The following is a 21,349-nucleotide window of genomic DNA, read 5'->3' as shown; positions in this document are numbered from 1 at the left end:
GGTGTTTCTTAATCTGGAAGCATTTTTAACTTTCAATATATTAACTAATAAAAGAATCACAGAGAAAAATACTGTAATCATGCAAATGCAGCTAGCATTTAACTGAGTTACAAGCTTTCCAACTGACTGGAAAAGCAAACCTGGATAGTCCCTGTAAACATTAACAGAACACTTCCTCCAGCTCTCATTTGAACACAGTAAAACAGCATTTGTATCTGTCTGCAGAACTTACCTGAGGTTGTGCCATGTCATGCTGCTGAATTGCATAGTTCACTGATTGGGCTGGTGGAGGCGGAGGTGGTGGGGGAGGTGGGCTGTTAGGCAGGTTTCCAGCCATAGTTGGTTGCACTGCAGGAATTCCTGCATGCACATTCAGTGGAGGAGGAGGGTGGATGTATGGATTATGGAAATGCATTAAAGGGGGTGGTTGGTGGACGTTTATTGGATAGGGAAAGACGTTCATTGGTTGGGGTGGTGCATTCATTGGCTGTGGTAAAACAGGTGGATGCATCATATTAACTGGTTGCTGAGAACCATTCATTTGCTGATTTGCTTGGTCGCCGAAGGCTGGCACCCCATGTGATGAATCTGCCAAAAGAAAAGACAACCATTAATGGAGAGGTATTGAGGGCGTCTCGGGTCATTCTTCAGGTCTGTGACAATTCATTCAAAAATCTCTGTGAACTTTTGCCATTAACTTTTTTTTTTTAAAACTTCACCCAAGCACTTTGTTTGGATACACATTTGATATTACCTTATTAAATTAACCAGCAGGGCAAGAAGACGAAGGAAGGAGGAGGAGGCCGTCGCAGCACAGCGACCAGTTCACTTTGATGGGGGACGAGCTGCGGAGGGTGGTGGAGGTCAACAGAGGACTCCGAGCAAAGCTCGAGGACTTGGAGAACCGCTCGAGGCGGCACAATCTGAGAATTGTGGGCTTGCCCGAAGGGACAGCGGGTCCAAGGCCAACAGAGTACTTTGCTAAGAAGTCGGCGGAGCTGATGGGGGAGGGTGAGAACCCCTCCCGGTACGAACTGGACCGAGCTCATCGGTCATTAAGGCCGAAGCCCAAGGTAAATGAGCCGCCAAGAGCAGTAATTATCTGCTTCCATAAGTACTGCATGAAGGAGAAGATGCTAAGCTGGGTGAAGCAGAAGCGCAAGGTGCAGTGGGATGGTGCTGGAGTTCGGATCTACCAGCACCTGACGGTGGAGTTGGCAAAAAGGCGAGCGGCGTTCGGGCGAGTGAAGGTGGCACTGTACAAAAAGTGGGTGCGGTTTGGTATGGTATACCCGACGAAGCTGAGGGTGATGTATGATGCCAAAGACTTTTATTTTGAGACAGCGGAGGCGGCTGAGGCGTTCGTGAGGGCAGAAGGCTTGGGACAGACGTGAGGAGCAGAGATGGAAGAGAGACTGTGGACTGTGATTGGGGAGCTGGAAAATATATAAATGCTATAACTTTCTTTTTACTGAAGTGTATTGTAATTTACTTCTCTTCACATTGTTAGAGTTCAAGTTATTGGTTGGGTTGATTGGCATTCTGTGTTGCGACGGTTATATCTTATTTTAGTGAATTGTATGGGTTGGATTGTTGTTTTTGTTTTTTCTTTCTCTGGGACTGGGTGGGAGGGGATGGTATATCTTGGCGGGGGGAGCCACCCGCGCTAGCTAGCTAAAGTCGGCTAGTGAACGGAGGTGAGGTGAGAGGAGGGTTGCGGACATTGGAGCCTGGTTAGCAGGTTTTGATGGGCCTACGAGGCGAGCGAGGAAGGGGGAGGGGGGATTGGTGCGGAGAGATGTTTATTCGAGAGGAAATGTAGTGGGGTTTTTGGGAGGGGGGAAGGGGTTCGATGTTAATAATGGATAGGGGCGGGTCAGGCTCATGGGGCAGGGCTCAGTAGTATGATGATGGTGGATAAGAAGGGTGAGAGACCCCCAGTTAGGATAGTCACGTGGAACGTGAGGGGGTTAGGAGGTCCGGTCAAGAGGTCAAGGGTGCTTGCGCATTTTAAAAGTTTGAAAGCTGATGTAGCAATGCTGCAGGAGACTCACTTGAGGGTGAAGGACCAGGTGAGACATAAAAAGGGCTGGGTTAGTCAGGTGTTTCACTCTGGATTTGACGGAAGGGCTCGAGGGGTAGCGGTAATGGTCAGCAAAAGAGTACGCTTCCAGATGGAGAAGGTGGTGGCGAATCAGCGGGATAGATATGTGATTGTGACAGGGGCGCTGGAGGGGAGGTTAGTGGTGCTGTTAAGTGTACACGGTCCCAATTGGGACGATGTGGGATTCGCAAAGGTGTTTGGGGCCATCCCCGACTTGGACACACACGAACGGATAGTGGGGGTGGACTGGAACTTGGTGCAGGAGCCAAGGTTGAACAGGTTACGGCCGCGCTCGCTGGTCCCATCAGGGGGGCAAAGGCGTTGGCTGGGCTAATGGTGGAAATGGGAGGGATGGACCCTTGGAGGTTTCTGCAGCCGAGGGAACGGGAGTACTCCTTTTTCTCAGCAGTCCATAAGGTATACTTGCGGATCGACTTTTTCGTGGTGGGGAAGGCTTTGCTGGCTGGGGTTAAGAGGTCGGAATACTCGGCAATTGCAGTGTCAGATCATGCTCCGCATTGGGGGGATATGGTGCTGGAGAAGGGGGTAGCGCAGAGGCCGGGGTGGAAATTAGATGTGGGATTTTTGGGGGACCAATGTTCTGTAACAAAATTGAAATGGTAATTAAGGAATATGTAGGTTTCAACTGTACGGGTGAGGTGTGAAGGCAGTTATCTGGGAGGCTCTAAAGGCGGTAGTGAGGGGTGATGTGATTTTGTTTAAGGCCAGGGTGGACAAAGAGGAGAGGTTGGAGCCGCAGAGGGTAGTAGATGAGATGGAGGAGGTAGATCGGAGTTATGCAGAAGATGGGGACCCAGCGAAGCTGGAAAAGAGGAAGGAACTACAGGTGAGCTTTGACCGGCTATCTACCAGGAAGGCGGTGCGCCAACTGAGGTGAGCAAGGGGTGCAGTTTACGAACATGGAGATAAGGCAGGTCAGCAGGTCTGCTCTGGAGGGAAGCAGCAGCAAGGGAAATTGTTCAGGTGAGGGATAGGGCAGGGAAGTTGGTGGTGGTTCTGGATCTGATTAACAAGGTTTTTGAGGAATTTTATGAGAGGTTGTACAGGTCAGAGCCACCTGGGGGAGACCGTGAGATGCAGGAATTTCTAGATGGGTTGGAGTACCCGAGGGTAGGAGAGGGGGGGCAGGGCTTTATTAGAAAGAGCGATAGTGGAGCAGGAGATAAAGGATGCGATTGGGAGGATGCAGTCGGGGAAGGTGGCAGGGCCGGATGGGTTTCCGGTGGAATATTATAAAAAATTCAAGGATAAGCTGGCACCCCTGATGGTGGGGATGTTTGAAGAGGCGATAGGGAAGGGGGTGTTACCACAAACTTTGGGGCAGGCATCGATTTCCCTGTTGCTAAAAAAAATATAAGGATCCGACAGAGTGTGGGTTGTATAGGTCCATATCGCTTCTGAATGTGGACGCAAAAATATTGGCGAAGGTACTGGTGGGTAGGCTGGAGGAGTGACTCCCGAAGGTGATAGGTGAAGATCAGACGGGGTTCGTGAGAGGGAGGCAGCTCTTTTCAAACGTTAGAAAGGTATTGAACGTCATTATGGCACCGGCAGAGGGGAAGGAAACAGAGGTGGTTGTGGCACTGGACGCTGCGAAGGCGTTTGACCGGGTAGAATGGGGGCACTTGATGGCAGTTCTGGAGCGGTTTGGGATTGGACCAAGATTTGTGAACTGGGTAAAGCTACTATATAAAGAGCCGAGGGCGAGTGTCTCACAAACAACATCAGCTCGAGATATTTTACTCTCCACCGTGGGACTAGGCAGGGATGTCCTATGCCCCCCCTGCTGTTTGCACTCGTGATTGAGCCGTTGGCCATTGCATTAAGAAGTTCGGGGGTATGGAAAGGAATAGTGCGGGGGGGGGGGGGGGGGGGGGGGGGGGGGGGGGTGGATAGAGCATAGGGTGTGCTTATATGCCGATGATTTGCTGTTATACGTGTCGGAACCGAGGGAATATTGGAGCTGCTTTGAGTGTTTGGGTCTTTCTCGGGGTACAAACTAAACCAAGACAAGAGTGAGTATTTTGTGGTGTCTCGGCCGGGGGTGGGGGCAGGGGTGGGGGGCTGCCAATCCGTAGGGCAGGGACTCATTTTAGGTATCTGGGGGTGCAGGTTGCCCGGGAGTGGGGGGGGGGCTCCACAAGTACAACATTTCTAGTTTGGTGGGGAGAGTGAAAGCTGATCTGGCAAGGTGGGATGGTCTCCCTCTGTCACTGGCGGGTCGGGTACAGGCGGTTAAAATGAACGTATTGCCGCGATTTCGGTTTATTTTTTAATGCCTGCCGATTTTCCTGCCAAAGGCTTTTTTCAGAGAGATTGAGGGAAGGATTACTCCGTTCATATGGGGAGGGAAGGTGGCCAGAGTTAGAAAGGTGCTGCAACAGAGGAGAAGGCAGGCAGGGGGTTTGGGTCTTCCAAACCTAATGTATTACTACTGGGCGGCGAATGTGGAGAAGGTGCGGAGCTGGGTCAGAGGGGTTGATTCCGGACTTCCAGTTGCGGCTTTGCCTAGGTAGGTCTCACGTTCGGCAGCTCCCGCCAAGAACGGACTTTTGGGTCCATTTGAGGAGACCCAGCGGCCTGTACGACGGTTCCCAGTGTGGGAAGGTGAGAGTGTGGGTGCCGGTACTGTAGGGGCAGGTCCCCGCTGATGAAGGCGGGGGTTGGAAACCCGGGGTTGGGGAGCTGGGGTGAGGTCGCAGAAAAAGGGGCTGCGCCATAGGGGGTGGGGCCAGCTCGGAAGGAAAGCGCGGGCTTTTTCCCCGCGCTGAGGGGCGGGGCGGGGCCTGGGGGGGTGCTGGAGGAGAGTGCACGTTGATCGACGGGGGCAGGTGGGGGGATTCCCACACTGGGGGGGTCGTTGGAATGGCGGGAGTGGCCGGGGTCAGCAGGAGTCAGCTGACTTATGGGAATGTAATGGAGGGAGCAAAATGGCTGGACGGTGATCTGGTTGGGGGGAGGGGGGGAGGAGGGAAAGAGAATTGGGTTGCTGCTGTATTGGCCAGAGGGGAGCTGGAGGTAGAAGAGGGAGTCCGGGCGGGGGTCCGCCGCTTGGGGGACTGGAGGGCGCGGGAGGCACGGGCACGTGGCTGGCCTAATAAAGGGGATGGCTAGTCGGAGGGGGGGGGGGGGGAGGAGTAGCCCCCTGATCCGGCTGAGACCATGGAATGTGAGGGGCCTGAATGGGCCGGTCAAGAGGGCCCGGGGGTTCGCGCACTTAAAGGGACTGAAAGCAGACGTGGTCATGCTCCAGGAGACACACTTTAAGGTGGCAGATCAGGTCAGGCTGAAAAAGGGATGGGTAGGGCAGGTCTTTCACTCGGGGCTGGATGCGAATAATAGAGGGGTTGCGATACTGGTGGGGATGCAGGTGTCGATTGAGGCGATGAATATTGTGGCGGATAATGGAGGTTGATACGTGATGGTGAGTGGTAGGTTGCAGGGGACGCGGGTGGTACTGGTGAACGTATATGCCCCGAATTGGGATGATGCCGGATTTATGAAACGTATGTTGGGTCGGATCCTGGATCTGGAGGCAGGGAGCTTGATAATGGTGGGGGGACTTCAACACGGTGCTGGACCCAGCACTGGACCGTTCCAGGTCCAGGACGGGCAAGAGGCCGGCTGCAGCCAAGGTGCTCAGGGGGTTTATGGACCAGATGGGGGAGTGGATCCGTGGAGATTTGCCAGGACGGTGGCCAGAGAATTTTCTTTTTTCTCCCACGTCCATAAAGCCTATTCCCGGATAGATTTCTTTATAATGAGCAGGGCACTAATCCCGAAAGTGGAGGGAATGGAATATTCGGCTATAGCCATCTCGGATCACGCCCCGCATTGGGTGGAGCTGGAGTTGGGGGGCGGAGAGGGACCAGCGCCCGTTGTGGCGCCTCGATGTGGGACTGTTGGCAGATGAGGTGGTGTGCGGGTGTATTCAAAGATACATGGAGGCCAACGACAATGGGGAGGTGCAGGTGGGGGTAGTCTGGCAGGCTCTGAAGGCGGTGGTTAGGGGAGAGCTAATTTCTATTAGGGCCCATAGGGAGAAGAGAGAGGAGGGAGAGGAGAAGAGCGAGGAGGGAGAGGGAGAGATTGGTGGGGGAGATATTAAGGGTGGACAGGAGTTATGCAGAGGCTCCCGAGGAGGGGCTACTTAGGGAGCGACAAAACCTCCAAATGGAATTTAATCTATTGACCACGGGAAAAGCAGAGGCGCAGTGGAGGAAAATGCAGGGGGACGGTATATGAGTATGGGGAGAAGGCGAGCTGGATGCTGGCACATCAGCTTCGTAAGAGGGAGGCAGCGAGGGAGATTGGTGGAATTAGAGATAGAGGGGGGAATACGGTGCGGAGTGCAGTGAGAACAAACAAGGTATTTAGGGACTTCTATGGGGACCTGTATAGGTCTGAGCCCCCGAAAGGGGGGGGGGGGGAAACGGGGCGATTCTTGGACTAACTGAGGTTCCCGAGGGTGGGGGAGGAGCAGGTGGCTGGTTTGGGGGCGCCGATTGGGCTGGAGGAGCTGGTTAAAGGATTGGGGAGCATGCAGGCGGGGAATGCCCCGGGACCGGACGGGTTCCCAGTTGAATTTTACAGAAAGTATGTGGACCTGCTGCGGCCGTTGCTAGTGAGGACTTTTAATAAGGCGAGGGAGGAGGGGACCCTGCCACACGACAATGTCCCGGACGCTGATCTCGTTGATTTTGAAGCGGGATAAGGATCCATTGCAATGTGGATGGTATAGGCCGATTTCGCTCCCCAATGTAGATGCTCAGTTGTTTTCGAAGGTGCTGGCTACGAGGATTGAGGACTTTGAGCTGGGAGTGATCCATGAGGACCAGACGGGGTTTGTGAAGGGCAGGCAATTAAACACAAATGTGCGGAGGCTCTTAAATGTGATCATGATGCCCTCGGTGGAGGGGGAAGTGGAGGTAGTGGCGGCTATGGACGCGGAGAAGGCCTTTGATCGGGTGGAGTGGGAGTATCTCTGGGAAGTTTGGGTTCGGGGAAGGGTTCATAAGATGGGTCAGGCTGTTATATAGAGCCCCGGTGGCGAGTGTGGCTACGAACCGGCGGAGGTCGGAGTACTTTAGGTTGCACCACGGGACGAAGCAGGGGTGTCCCTTATCCCCCTTGTTGTTTGCACTGGCAATTGAGACACTGCTCATGGCACTGAGGGAGTCTAGGAACTGGAGGGGATTGGTCAAGGGGGGGGGGGAACACCAGGTGTCGTTATATGCTGATGACCTGTTGTTATATGTTGCAGACCCAGTGGAGGGGATGGCCGAGGTTATGCGGATCTTTAGGGAGTTTGGGGACTTCTCGGGCTATAAGCTCAACGTGGGGAAGAGTGAGCTCTTTGTGGTGCATGAGGGGGACCAGGGAAGGGGGATAGACGAGCTACCGCTGAAGAGGGCCGAGAGGAGCTTCCGATACCTGGGGATACAGGTAGCTAGGATCTGGGGGGCCCTGCACAAGCTCAATTTGACACGGTTGGTGGAACAGATGGAGGAGGACTTCAAGAGATGGGATATGCTGCCACTCCCCCTGGCAGGTAGGGTGCAGTCAGCCAAGATGACGGTCCTCCCGGGGTTCCTGTTTGCGTTCCAGTGCCTGCCCATCCTAATCCCCAAGGCTTTTATTAAACGGGGAAGCAGGAGTATTACGGGATTCGTATGGGCGAATAAGACCCCGAGGGTGAAGAGGGTGTTTTTGGAGCGTAGCAGGGACGGGGGGGGGGGGGGGGGGGGCTGGCGCTGCCGAATCTATGTGGCTATTATTGGGCAGTTATTGTGGCGATGATCTGTAAGTGGGTAATGGAGGGAGAGGGGGAGGCGTGGAAGGGGGTAGAGGTGGCGTCTTGTGTGGGTACGAGTCTGGGAGCGCTGGCGACAGCACCTTTGCCGCTTCCGCTGACAAGGTACACTACGAGTCCGGTGGTGGCGATGACTCTGAAGATCTGGGGGCAGTGGAGGCGACATTGGGGCGAGGTTGGGGCCTCGGTCTGGTCCCCGATACGAGAGAACCACAGGTTTGTTCCGGGTAGGATGGATGGGGGGTTTCTGAGCTGGCAGCGGGTTGGGATTAAAAGAATGGGGGACCTATTCATCGATGGGACTTTTGCGAGCCTAGGGGCGCTAGAGGAGAAATTTGGGTTACCTCTCAAGAATGTTTTTAGGTACATGCAAGTGAGGGCGTTTGTGAGACGGCATGTGAGGGAATTTCCGCTGCTCCCAGCACGAAGGATACAGGACAGGGTGATTTTGGGCGTATGGGTCGGAGAAGGCAAGGTCTCGGCGATCTATCAGGAACTGCAGGAGGTGGAGGAGGCCTCGGTGAAGGAGTTAAAGGGTAAGTGGGAGGAAGAGCTGGATGAATATCTGTGGGCTGATGCCCTGAGTAGGGTTAATTCTTCCTCCTCTTGCATCAGGCTTAGCCTAATACAGTTCAAAGTTGTCCATAGGGCGCATATGACAGGGGCGAGGATGAGTAGTTTTTTTGGGGTGGAGGACAGCTGTGTGAGGTGCTCGGGGAGTCCAGCAAATCACACCCACGTGTTCTGGACATGCCTGGCGCTGGAGGGGTTCTGGAGGGGCTTTGTGAGGACTATGTCCAAAGTGGTGAAACCCGGGTCAAGCCGAGCTGGGGGATAGCATTATTTGGGGCAGCGGACGAGCCGGGAGTGCAGGAGCCGAAAGAGGCCGGTGTTCTGGCCTTTGCGTCCCTGGTAGCCCGGCGGAGGATCCTTCTAATGTGGAGGGATGCGAAGCCCCCAAGGCTTGGATTAACGATAAGGCAGGGTTCATCAAGCTGGAAAGGATAAAGTTTGCCTTGCGAGGGTCTGTGCAGGGGTTCTCCAGGCGGTGGCAACCGTTCCTAGACTTTCTCGCGGCACGTTAGGTGGAGGTCAACAGCAGCAGCAACCCGGGGGTGGAGGGCGTTTTCCTTACTGGCGTGTTTATTTGTTAAATGGGGGTTATTTTATTTTGTTGGAAATCTCATGTATCATTTTTGCTTGTTTTGTGCTTCATTCTTTTTTTTGCTGGTTGGAGTGTTTTGTTGAAAATCGTTGAAAATTTGAATTAATATATATTTTTTTTAATAAAAAGAGGGGTTGATTCCCAGTGGGTCAGAATGGAGGAGAGTTTGTGCAGGGGGTCGGGATTGAAAGCACGAGCAACAGCGCCGCTCCAGATAGCCCCGGGGAAGTACTCAGGGAGTCCGGTAATAATAACTTCATTGAGAATTTGGAGGCAGTTTCGCCAACATTTCGGGTTGGGGGCAGGTTCAAGGGAAATGATGATTCAGGGGAACCACAGATTTGAGCCAAGGACGTGGGATGGAAATTTTCGGAAATGGGAGAAGGAGGAGATTAAGACACTAAAAGATTTGTTTCTTAGGGGTCGGTTTGCAGGGCTGAAGGAGCTGGAAGCGAAGTATGGGCTAGAGCAGGGGGAAATGTTTAGATACATGCAGGTTCAAGATTTTGCCAGAAAGGAGATACAGAGCTTCCCGGTGGAGCTGGCCTCCACATTGCTGGAGGAGGTGCTGACGACAGGGGGACTGGAGAAGGGGGTAGTGTCAGCGGTTTACGGAGCTATTTTGGAGGAGGAGAAGGCACCACTGGGAGGGATCAAAGCAAAGTGGGAGGAAGAGTTGGGTGAGGATATGGAGGAGGTGTTCTGGTGTGAGGTGCTCCGGAGAGTGAATGCCTCCACCTCGTGGGCAGATACAGTTGAAGGTGATATACAGAGCACACCTCACGAGAGCGAGGATGAGCCGATTCTTTGAAGGAGTAGAAGATGTGTGTGAACGTTGCGGGGGGGGGGGGGGGGGGCGCTAATCACGTTCATATGTTTTGGTCCTGTCCAAAGCTAGAGGATTACTGGAAGGAGGTTTTTAGGGTCATTTATAAAGTGGTGTACGTGAAACTGGACCTGGTCCCCCGGGTGGCCATATTCGGGGTGTCGGACCAGCCAGGGTTGGAAATGGGTGCGGAGGCAGATGTTGTAGCCTTCGCCTCATTGATCGCCCAAAGGCAGATCCTGATGTGATGGAGAGCAGCCTCTCCACCCTATACCCTGGCGTGGCGGGGGGACCTGTTGGAATTCTTGACTCTTGAGAAGGTTAAGTTTGAACTGAGGGGAAGGATGGAGGGGTTCTACAATTCTTGGGCATTATTCATCATGCACTTTCAAGAACTGGATAACATCGAACATTAGTTGGAGGGGGGGAAGGAGGGTTGGGAGGGGGGGGGGGCGGTGTACGGGTGATTCCTGATTCCTTTTTGTCATTTGTTTGTGTGAACATGCGGGCTAATGTTTGGGGTTTGGTGGGAGGATGGGATCGTTGTTATTGATATGGGGATTGACATATTTGTTACTGATTATTGTTTGTTGTTGATGGGTGTAAATCTAGGAGAAAATGTGAAAAAGGAGAATAAAAAATATATTTTTTTAAACTTATTAAATTAACTATACTTAAGACAAGAGAATATTGCCTCACTACACAAAGCTCTGGGTAGACAACACCCGAAGTCCTGAGTATATATTGGGTACCACACCTCTGTTAAGTACTTACAGGCTTGGGGGATAGCAGCACAGATTTCAGTCTCTGGAATTTAGATGGTTGAAGGGGAATTTGATCAAAGTTTTTAAGGTATTAAGCGGAACGGATAGAACAGAATAGAAGAAACTATTTCCGTGGTTACAGATTTTAGAACTTGGGGGCATAGTTTAAAAATCAGAGCCAAATTTTCAGGACTGAATAGAAATTTGTAACTCTCTTCTGGAAATGGCAATTGATGCCAAATCACACATTTAAACACTGAAGTTGATAGATTTTTGTATGTTGGCCAAGGTATAAGGAACACAGGGCAAGTCATATAGATGGAATTAGGTCACAGATCAGCTATGCTCTCAATGAATGATCAAACAAGTTTGATGCGCATTTAGCCTATTCCTGTTCCCAGAAATAGCAACTGTGTTGAATATATACATTGAATTCATACTTTGGACTATTTTGCATAACCCAGCAGCTGAAAGAAATAAGTGTTCAAATTGAAATGCCTTCTCTCCAAGCTCATTCACACAACATTCTCAATCGGACAAGATCATTAGATACGAGTTATGGAACCAGATGGAGCACCAGTGAGGAGTGAGGTTTTAAACTCTTGGTGGAGGGAAAATAGGAAAATTGTCTAGTATCTCAGATGGTGGATGTGGATAAGAAGCTGGCCAAGGGAGGTAAATTGTGTATGCATGATAAAGCATATATCCATTAAACATTCTACTGAAGTCATGTCAGACAGAAAGTTCCAATGAAGCACCCAGCAAAACCTGTCTAGGGAAGAACTAAGGGAGATCAACATTAGTAGAGAAATGGTGCTGGGAAAACTGATGGGATTGAAGGCGGATAAATCCCCAGGGCCTGAGAATCTGCATCCCAGAGCGCTTAAGGAGGTGGCTCTGGAAATAGTGGATGTATTGGTGGTCATCTTCTGGGATTCTATAGACGCTGGAACTGTCCCTGCAGATTGGAGGGTAGCTCACGTCACTCCGATATTCAAAAAGTGAGGTAGAGAGAAAGCAGGGAATTATAGACCAGTAAGCCTAACATCGATCGTGGGGAAAATGCTTGAATCCATTATAAGAACATAAGAACTAGGAACAGGAGTAGGCCATCTGGCCCCTCGAGCCTGCGCCGCCATTTAATGAGATCATGGCTGATCTTTGTGGACTCAGCTCCACTCTCCGGCCCGTACACCATATCCCCGAATCCCTTTATTCTTTAGAAATGCATCTATCTTTTTCTTAAAAACGCTTAAAGAAGGAGCCTCAACTGCTTCACTAGGCAAGGAATTCCATAGATTCACAACCCTTTGGGTGAAGAAGTTCCTCCTACACTCCGTCCTAAATCTACCTCCCCTTATTTTGAGGCTATGCCCCCTAGTTCTGCTTTCCCCGACCAGTGGAAACAACCTGCCCTCATCTATCCTATCTATTTCCTTCATAATTTTATATATCTCAATAAGATCCCCCCGCATCCTTCTAAACTCCAATGAGTACAGTCCCAGTCTACTCAACCACTCGTCATAATCTAATCCCCTCAACTCTGGGATCAACCTAGTGAATCTCCTCTGCACTCCCTCCAGTGCCAATATGTCCTTTCTCAGGTAAGGAGACCAAAACTGAACACAATACTCCAGATGCGGCCTCACCAACACCCTATACAATTGCAGCATAACCTCACTAGTCTTGAACTCCATCCCTCTAGCAATGAAAGACAAAACTCGATTAGCCTTCTTAATCATCTGTTGCACCTGCACACCAACTTTTTGCGACTCGTGCACCAGTACACCCAGGTCCCTCTGCACAGCAGCATGTTTTAACATCTTACCGTTTAGATAATAATCCATTCTGCTGTTATTCCTCCCAAAATGGATAGCCTCACACTTGGCAACATTGAATTCCATCTGCCAGACCCTAGCCCATTCACCTAACCTATCCAAATCCTTCTGCAGACTTCCGGTATCCTCTGCCCTTTTTGCTTTACCACTCATCGTAGGGTCGTCTGCAAACTTTGACACATTGCACTTGGTCCCCAACTCCAAATCGTCTATGTAAATTGTGAACAACTGCGGGCCCAACACTGATCCTTGAGGGACCCCACTAGTTACAGGTTGCCAACCAGAGAAACACCCATTTATCCCCACTCTCTGCTGTCTGTTAGTTAACCAATCCTCTACCCATGCTACCACTTTACCCTCAATGCCATGCATCTTTAGTTTATGCAGCAACCTTTTGTGTGGCACCTTGTCAAAAGCTTTCTGGAAATCCAGATATACCACATCCATTGGCTCCCCGTTATCTACTGCACTGGTAACGTCCTCAAAAAATTCTACCAAATTAGTCACACACGACCTACCCTTTGTGAACCCATGCTGCGTCTGCCCAATGGGACAATTTCCCTCCAGGTGACCCGCTATTTCCTCCTTAATGACGTGAGCTACCCTCCAATCTGCAGGGACAGTTCCAGCGTCTATAGAATTCCAGCATTTTCCCTACAATCGAAGTTAAGCTTACTGGCCTATAATTGCTCGCTTTCTGCCGACCTCCTTTTTTAAACAGTGGTGTCACGTTTGCTAAACAGTGGTGTCACGTTTATCAAGGACTTTATAGCAGAACATTTAGAAAGCAGTGGCAGGATCAGTCAGAGTCAGCATGGGTTTATGAAGGGAAAATCATGCTTGACAAATCTGTTGGAATTCTTTGAAGAGCTAACCAATACAGTCGACAAGGGGAGCCAGTTAATGTGGTATATTTGGACTTTCAGAAGGCGTTTGACAAAGTCCCGCATAAGAGATTATTGTGCAAAATTAAAGCGCATGGGATTGGGGGAAATGTATTGAGGTGGATAGAAACCTGGTTGGCAGAGAGGAAACAAAGAGTAGGAATTAATGGGTCCTTTTCAAATTGGCAGGCAGTAACTAATGGGGTACCACAGGGAACGGTGCTGGGTCCCCAGCTATTCACAATATAAATTAATGATTTGGATGAGGGAACAAAATGTAACATCTCAAAGTTTGCAGATGATACCAAATTAGGTGGGAGGGTGAATTGTGACGAGGATGCAGAGATCCTACAGCAAGATCTGGACAGGTTGGACGAGTGGGCAAATCAATGGCTGATGCAGTATAATTTGAATAAGTGTGAGGTTATTCACTTTGGAAGCAAAAACAGGAAGGCAGATTACTACCTGAATGGTTGTAAATTGGGAGGGGAGTGTGCAACGGGACCTGGGTGTAAGCATGCAGATGCAGCAGGTGGTATACAAGGCTCATGGTATATTGGCCTTCATTGCAAGAAGTTTCATGTATAGAGAAGGGATGTGTTGCTGCAATTGTACAGGGCCTTGGTGAGGCCACACTTGGAGTAGTGTACACAGTTTTGGTCTCCTTCTCTGAGGAAGGATGTTCTTGCTCTTGAGGGAGTGCAGCAAAGGTTAACCAGGCTGATTCCAGGAATGGCGGGACTGTCATATGAGGAGAGATTGTCTAAGTTGGGATTGTTCTCGCTGGAGTTCAGAAGAATAAGGGGGGATCTCATAGAGACTTATAAAATTCTAACAGGACTAGACAGGGTAGATGCAGGATGTTACCAATGATGGGTGTGTCCAGAACCAGGGGTCACAGTCTGAGGATTCAGGGTAAACCATTTCAGACAGAGATAAGGAGACATTTCGTCACAGTGGTGAGCCTGTGGAATTCATTACCACAGGAAGTAGTTGATGCTAAAAATTTGAATATATTGAAGAGGCGACTGGATATAGCACTTGGAGAATGGGATCAAAGGCTATGGGGAGAAAGCAGGATTAGGCTATTGAGTTGGATGATCAGCCATGATCGTGATGAATGGCAGAGCAGGCTCGAAGAGCCAAAAGGCCTCCTCCTGCTCCTATCTTCTATGAATCTATGTATGTATGTATCAAATTTTCATTCCATCAGTATGGGCTTACTTTGAATTAGGTCTTATAGATCAAGCGTTCCAACTTTTTCCCACTTCCTGGTTTCTCTTCATCCTCAGTGAGTAACTAGTGAAAGATTTTTTTAAAATGTGTTTTGTCATTCTCAGGGACTACGTTTCCACCATTGTCTCAATAGCAAAAGAATGACTGGCCACTGAAGGAAAACCGCTTTAGGCATTAATTTCAAAATTATTTGATAGGAATTCAAAAATGAAGCTTTGGAAATAATCCAGCATTCATACAGCTTACATATTGCTTTTAGATTGCATCTAAACCACTCTTGATCCTTTTTATTTGTTCTACACAAGAGTTGTGAACCGATGGCTTTTGATAACTCAAAGGAATGGATCCAAAGAAGTTTGATCTAATCATTTCAACAACGTCTTAATAGCTTCATCTGAAAACCATAAAGCCACAGGCCTACTTTCAAACAAATTCTTTAAACTCTTTCACAGTTTACAAGTAGATTACTGGGAAAAAGCATATTGATTTGCAAAATTATTTGCCACATGGGGAAAAAATCTTCAAAATGATCCTATATAGGACAAATTCATGCACTATAAAATCAGTAACAAATAAGGCTTTTTTAGGGCTCTAGAAATAGCATAAAATACAAAGTTACTGAATACCAATTCTACTTAAATAAAGATAATTATCAAAAAACACTAACGGTTAAAATGACATCTGGCTTTTAAAAACTATAATTTGCACGAGACTGTCAAACCAGCCATCTTATCCATCTCAGCCATGGTGTGTTACTGGTTGGAAAACCATTATAATTGTTTACTCAAACTGTGTGTGTTCTTGGCATGTTCTTTTCTTTAAAATTATTAAGATTAATTATTCAAATGTAGTACCCATTTACTGAAGGTAACAATCCTGTGTGATTCTGAAAAATAGATTTATTTCCTTGATCAAACACTTCGTAAGTTAAAATTCAGGAAAGACAATATTTTGCAGTCAGCATTAAAAATAACAGCAAATCCCTTGTCACCAAAAGCTACAGAAATCATGTTCCTTTGTAGAAAACAAAGTCAAGTTTCAATTTTCATTTTATTCTTGCTCATAAATTGTAAATATGGTGTTTGATAAAGAGTCTTAATTTTTTTTTTAAAAAGCAACCAGCAACATTTTCTCCAAAAACACACTTCAGCAGTTATAACAATAATTAACATAACTAGCACCACACAACATTTCAAGAGGTTTTTTGAAGTTTTCAAAAAGTAATCTATAACAAAAATACATACCTTGCTCTGCCGGAGCCTGGTACTGTTCCTCCTCAGGCCCTCGCCAGCTGGACTGCGCACTTGAAGCCTGCCTTCCCCTATTGGCGTAGTAATTTTGGACATCTGCTGGCAGAGTTTTCCTTGCATTCCAACTGGAGAAAGAGGACCATCCAGAACGGTCACGGACTTCAGAAGATGCATTTGAATCACCTCGCCCTCGCCATCTATTTTGCTGGTGGTCGTTATACCTACGGGGTCCAGTTCCTTGGTATTTCCCGGAATTATTTTGCTCGCCTGAGAAGTTTGGCCGTCGGTTCTGCCATGGCAGTTCGCTTTGGTCACCATGAAAGGAGCCTCCCCGAAAATGTCCACGACCACGTTTCCAACCAAAGTTCCTATTACCCCAAGAATCATCCCTTTCGTATCTATTTTCTTCCCATTTGACATCATTCCTGTATTCATTTTCTCTCATACTGACATCAGAAGGTGCCTGCAATTGTTCCATCACCCAATCAGGATTCCTGTCATCTATATACTCATTAGTACTTAGAGTTGACTGTTCATCTGGGTATCTGTTAGTTTGTGGAAATTCTCTACTCCTACTATCATTCCTGAATCTATCATATCCTCTTGGTCTTCCCCGGTCATTCATTCTGGGTCTCTCCTTTCCTCGAATATTTCTCCAGTTGTCATCCATGTATCGGTCTCTTCTTCCTGGAGAAAAACTAACTTGCTCTTCTTTGTCTCCAGAATCATATCTTTTTCTGGATCTAGATCTTGACCTAGAGCGTACTCTAATTTTTCTTCCTCTTTCTGCTTCAGCTTCCCTCTTCTCAACTTCACTTGAGGGCTCTTCCTTGTCTCTCTCTTTACTGGGAGACCTGGATTTTTTTCTGGGGGATGGAGAAGCTTGGTTGCTTCGGTCACTGTCATCTCCTTTTGAACGATTTCTTTCAAGTACAGGCTTGTCTGAATGACTATGATGGTCTTTACCTCCTGACCTGGACCTGGATCTTCCCCTTAACTTGGAGCTGGATCTTCCTCCTGATTTTGACCGTCCTCGTGATCTGGACCTGGACCGTCCCCGCGATCTGGAACCGGACCGCCCTCGCGACTTGGAGCCGGACCGCCCTCGCGACTTGGAGCCGGACCGCCCTCGAGACTTGGAGCCGGACCGCCCTCGCGATCTGGAGACGGACCGCCCTCGCGACCTGGAGCGGGACCGTCCTCGCGACCTGGACCTTCCTCGCAATTTGGACACAGACTGGCCCCGTGACTGGGACCGGGACTTTCGTTGTGATCTGGATCCAGACCCGGAACGTTCTAGCGACTTGGACCTGGATCTCTTTTGTTCTACTTTTCTTTCCCTTTCTGGAGACCAAGTTGTGGTTGCGGCATGGAATCTAGATTTGCGACGTGGCACATCTATTCCTTTCAGTTCTACGTTTTTCTTAAGTTCAATTTCAGGAGGTCCTTGCACTGCGCTCTCTTTGTTGGTATTTTCAACAGTGCTATCTGGCATCAAGATTGTGTGATCAGCACCAACAGAGAAAGCAGAACTGACTTCATTTACTTTTGATGTTTTTTGAGATTCATGTTCACCTTCTGACACTTGGTGGTCATTGATGGGTGAATCGCATTCCATAGCCACGACTTCAGTGTTGTCTGCATTAAAGTCCACAGCACTACTACTGCCCGTCCCATCACTAAACAATGCAGATTTGGTCCTTTTATCATCAGAGGCTTCATGGATCTCTGCAGTCATCTGATTGTGATCAGGTTCATCTGAGATTACTCTTTTTAAGCTTTCACCCTGTGAAATGTTTCTAGCTCTGTGATCGGATAATGGCTGGTCAATATCATTTTTACTATCAGGTGCTGGTGACGGTTTACTTAAACCTTGCTCCAGGTCTATCTCAAATTGCTCAGCTTTAATATTCCCAAAACTGAATTCACCTTTCAAGTTGTCATTCTCCATGAACTTACCAGGATCTTGAACCGATGACTGCTGACCAGTATCAGTCTTACAATCTGATATCTGCTCAGGTACACCTATAGCCTTTGTGGAGCCCATCTCAAATTGCTCAGTTTTTATATCCTCGGAGGCTTTTTCACTCTTTGAGTTGTTATTCTCCATAAATATTTCGGGAGTTTCTGCGTACTGTTGGACAATAAAACTTTTAGAATCAGATGTTTTCTCCACACACAAAACCTTCAGAGGTCCCATTTTTTTGAATATCTCAGGGTTGATATTCTTTAAAGACATTTTGCTCACCAGGTCACTATTGTCCATGGATTTTCCAGGAACTTCAACAAATGACTCTCCAGCAATGTCACTTTTACAGTCAGATGTATGGTTTTCTTCATCTGAACCATCTTTAACTTCTGCAGATTCCATTTCCTTCAATTGCTCAGAAATGATACTCTCTGAAGACATTTTACTTTTGGGGGGGGTACTGACAGCACTTTGTTCTGGACTTTTAACAGGTGACTGCTTTTCGATTTTACCTTCACAAGCAGGTACTTGTTCAGGATTCTCCATTGTTTCGGTTAGTTCTACTGTTTCATATTGTTCAGGATTTTGATCTTCTACAAGTGCCTTATTTTCCATCTCAGCACTATCTTCATTTGACGGTGTATTACCCTCACAAGCAGGTACGGGTTCAGAATTCTCCATTGTTTCTGTAAATTCTACTGTTTCATATTTTTCAGGATTTTGACCTTCTACAAGTGCTTTATTTTCCATTTCAGTCCAATCTTCATTTGATGGGCTTCCAAGATATTTTATCTCACCAATGCCTTGATCGCTATTAGTCACATCAACAGAGGTTGCATCTTCACTGAGAGAACAAATTCCATTTTTTGAACTACTCTGTTCATTTGCAAACGTTTCTTTGTCGCTGTGATCCGTGGAGTTTCCTGAGGTATTTTCCACACTACTTCCACAATTTTTATCATCAGTAGGCGAAAGATGTGAGTTTCCTGAGTCTTCAATATTAATCTGGTCAGTGATTGCTGCACAGTTTTCTTCATTGACAGAAGAGTTTTTATTTTCTACACAATCACATTCCTTTTCATTATTTTCTTCCTCATTATCCTTCTCCATTGATGTAATGTATTCGCCACAATCACGTTCCTTTTCGTTATTTTCTTCCTCATTGTCCGTCATTGATGTAATGCATTCACCACAATCATCAGGTGATACTTGGCTTGCATCACTATTATCCAGGTTTGTCAACAGCTTTTCATTAGGCGGTTGGGGCTGATATTCAGTTTCACTGACAAAGGGACTATCATTTGGGTCGGAACTACTAGAACTAGATTGCTTATAGGAACTACGAGTAACTCTGGTTTTCTTTTTATCAGGAGGAATTTTGCTTTGTTCTGTCTCAGATTTCCTTTTTGCCTTTTGCTTTCCACCTCTTTTAGGTGGAGTTCCTCCACATTCTGGAGATGTTTTAGGAACTGAGGTACCTGGGCTTGACTGAGGCTTTTGAGTAGAGCTGGCAGATTTGTCCAATTTTTCTGCTTTGCTGATACGCATTGATCTTCTTCTGCCTTGAGAAGCTTCATTATTCCCTGCATTAGTACTACCAGATGCTCCAGATATATTCTTTTTCTCTCCACCGCCTCTGGTGCCTGCAAGTGCACACTTCTTTCCAGGAAAATGAACTGGATAAAAATAAATAGCATTCAATCAATTATGGTCTCCTGATGCAAGCATTATAATATTGTTACTTTACTGAAAGCTATTTTATAAACTGAGAAAATGCCCACTTGCTGATTAACTTTAAAACACTACAAAAGGAAACTTGTTAGTTTTATAAAGAATCCCTCAAAGTTCTATTTCTCATTCCCAACTCATGGCAAAAAGGAGCTTCAGACAGCAAGAGTAGGTGGGGGTGGGTGCATGCGCGGCATAGCATGGGATATCAGTGTTGGGAAAGAAACACTTTCTTACTTCAAACTCTCCAGGTTAGATACAGTCAATGATAGATCCGTATCAGTTGCTTAAACTCAATCTCAGTAGAGCATTCCAACTTCCTACTCACATCACCCATCTTTGTGTTGAGTGACATTGCTAATTTAAGAGCAGTTTAGCAATGTAAGAACATGCCCTTTAGGAACTGGATTGACATTTCGCAAACTTAATTCACCTAGGACAAATGCATCTGGCAAAGAGAGGAAACTCCATCACTAGTAGCTGGAACAGGAAAACCTATGTCTTAAAGGTGAAATTACTATTTGCTAATGCATTACACCATTATGCCCTCGAAAAGAAATCAATACAGTAATGCTTATTTATCCAATTTTGTTAACCTGCCTTCTGAACACAATTGTGTTCTTGGGAGACTTGTTAGTTCCCTTGTCTCTGGTTGGAAGTCTGCAGATTCTAATAGCGAACTAATACTTCAGAGCATTATCTAGGGTGACACTGAAGTGCAGTATCAAAAGTGCATGGCAATATTGGGTTATGCTAAGTTGATATCATACCAGCCTTTTCATATGAGCACAAGATTATACATGCTATTTGAAAAGGGACAGGTAAATGGTCTGTGTCCTAGCCTACATTCTTCCTTTGGGCATTCAAGTCCTTTGTGTGTGCGAAATCCTGCTGTGCATGTCCATGGCAGGAGCCACACCTATTCAAAATAGTGCAATCTATGCAAAACACTAACATTTAAAAGACATGCCTGAGTGCTGTATGAATGCAAATTGAATATATTTACTCAAGGGCTGGATAGAAATTTTAATTTATTTTCTTCAGGCCAGCATTTGTTGCCCTTGATTGCCCTTGAACTGAGCGGCCTGCTGGGCAGAGAACAGTTAAGAGTGAACCACATTATTGTGGGTCTGGAGTCATGTGTAGACTAGACCAGGTAAGGATGGCAGATTTCTTTCCCGAGAGGACATTAGCGAACCAGAGGGGTTGTACACCAATCGTAGTTGTGATGGTCACCATTACCGAGACCAGCTTTCAATTCCAGATTGTTATTCATTTATTCATTTCCACCAAAGAGCATTGTGAGGTGTGACCCGTATCCCATGAACTGGGACATCTGGATTGCTGGGTAAAAGCAAATTACTGCGGATGCTGAAACCAAAGAGAAAATGCTGGAAAATCTCAGCAGGTTTGGCAGCATCTGTAGGGAGAGAAAAGAGCTAACGTTTCGAGTCCAGATGACCCCATATCCAGCTTTGACAAAGGGTAATCTGGACTCGAAACATTAGCTCTTTTCTCTCCCTACAGATGCTGCCAGACTGCTGAGATTTTTCAGCATTTTCTCTTTGACCTCTGGATTACTAGTTGAGTGTCATTACCGCTACAATAACTTCTCCCCACAAATAAAGATATTAAAATGAATAAACATATTATCTGATGACAAAGAAAGTTCTACAAAAATGTGCACGCAATCTAACAATTAATAAACATATTCCCTATGCATAACTTCCTGTGTCTATTTGCATTGACTAT

At 47.4% G+C, this 21,349-nt stretch overlaps 1 protein-coding gene across 5 annotated transcripts in view; it reads right to left on the bottom strand.

The window, feature by feature from the left end:
- scaf11 (SR-related CTD-associated factor 11) overlaps window positions 1–21,349 on the bottom strand; it is a 112,943-nt gene that overhangs the window by 18,228 nt on the left and 73,366 nt on the right. For all 5 annotated transcript variants that reach the window (XM_072485056.1, XM_072485058.1, XM_072485057.1 and 2 more), the window contains 2 exons: window positions 15,895–19,545; window positions 233–588 (listed from right to left, as the gene is read on the bottom strand). In XM_072485056.1, the coding sequence (XP_072341157.1) occupies window positions 233–588; window positions 15,895–19,545 (4,007 nt within the window). The remainder of the gene's footprint in view (window positions 1–232; window positions 589–15,894; window positions 19,546–21,349) is intronic.

This window comes from Scyliorhinus torazame, chromosome 19 (assembly GCF_047496885.1).
Source record: "Scyliorhinus torazame isolate Kashiwa2021f chromosome 19, sScyTor2.1, whole genome shotgun sequence".
Lineage (NCBI taxonomy): Eukaryota > Metazoa > Chordata > Chondrichthyes > Carcharhiniformes > Scyliorhinidae > Scyliorhinus > Scyliorhinus torazame.
The sequence above is the reverse complement of the archived record's forward strand: the minus strand, read 5'-3'. Positions and strand labels throughout refer to the sequence as shown.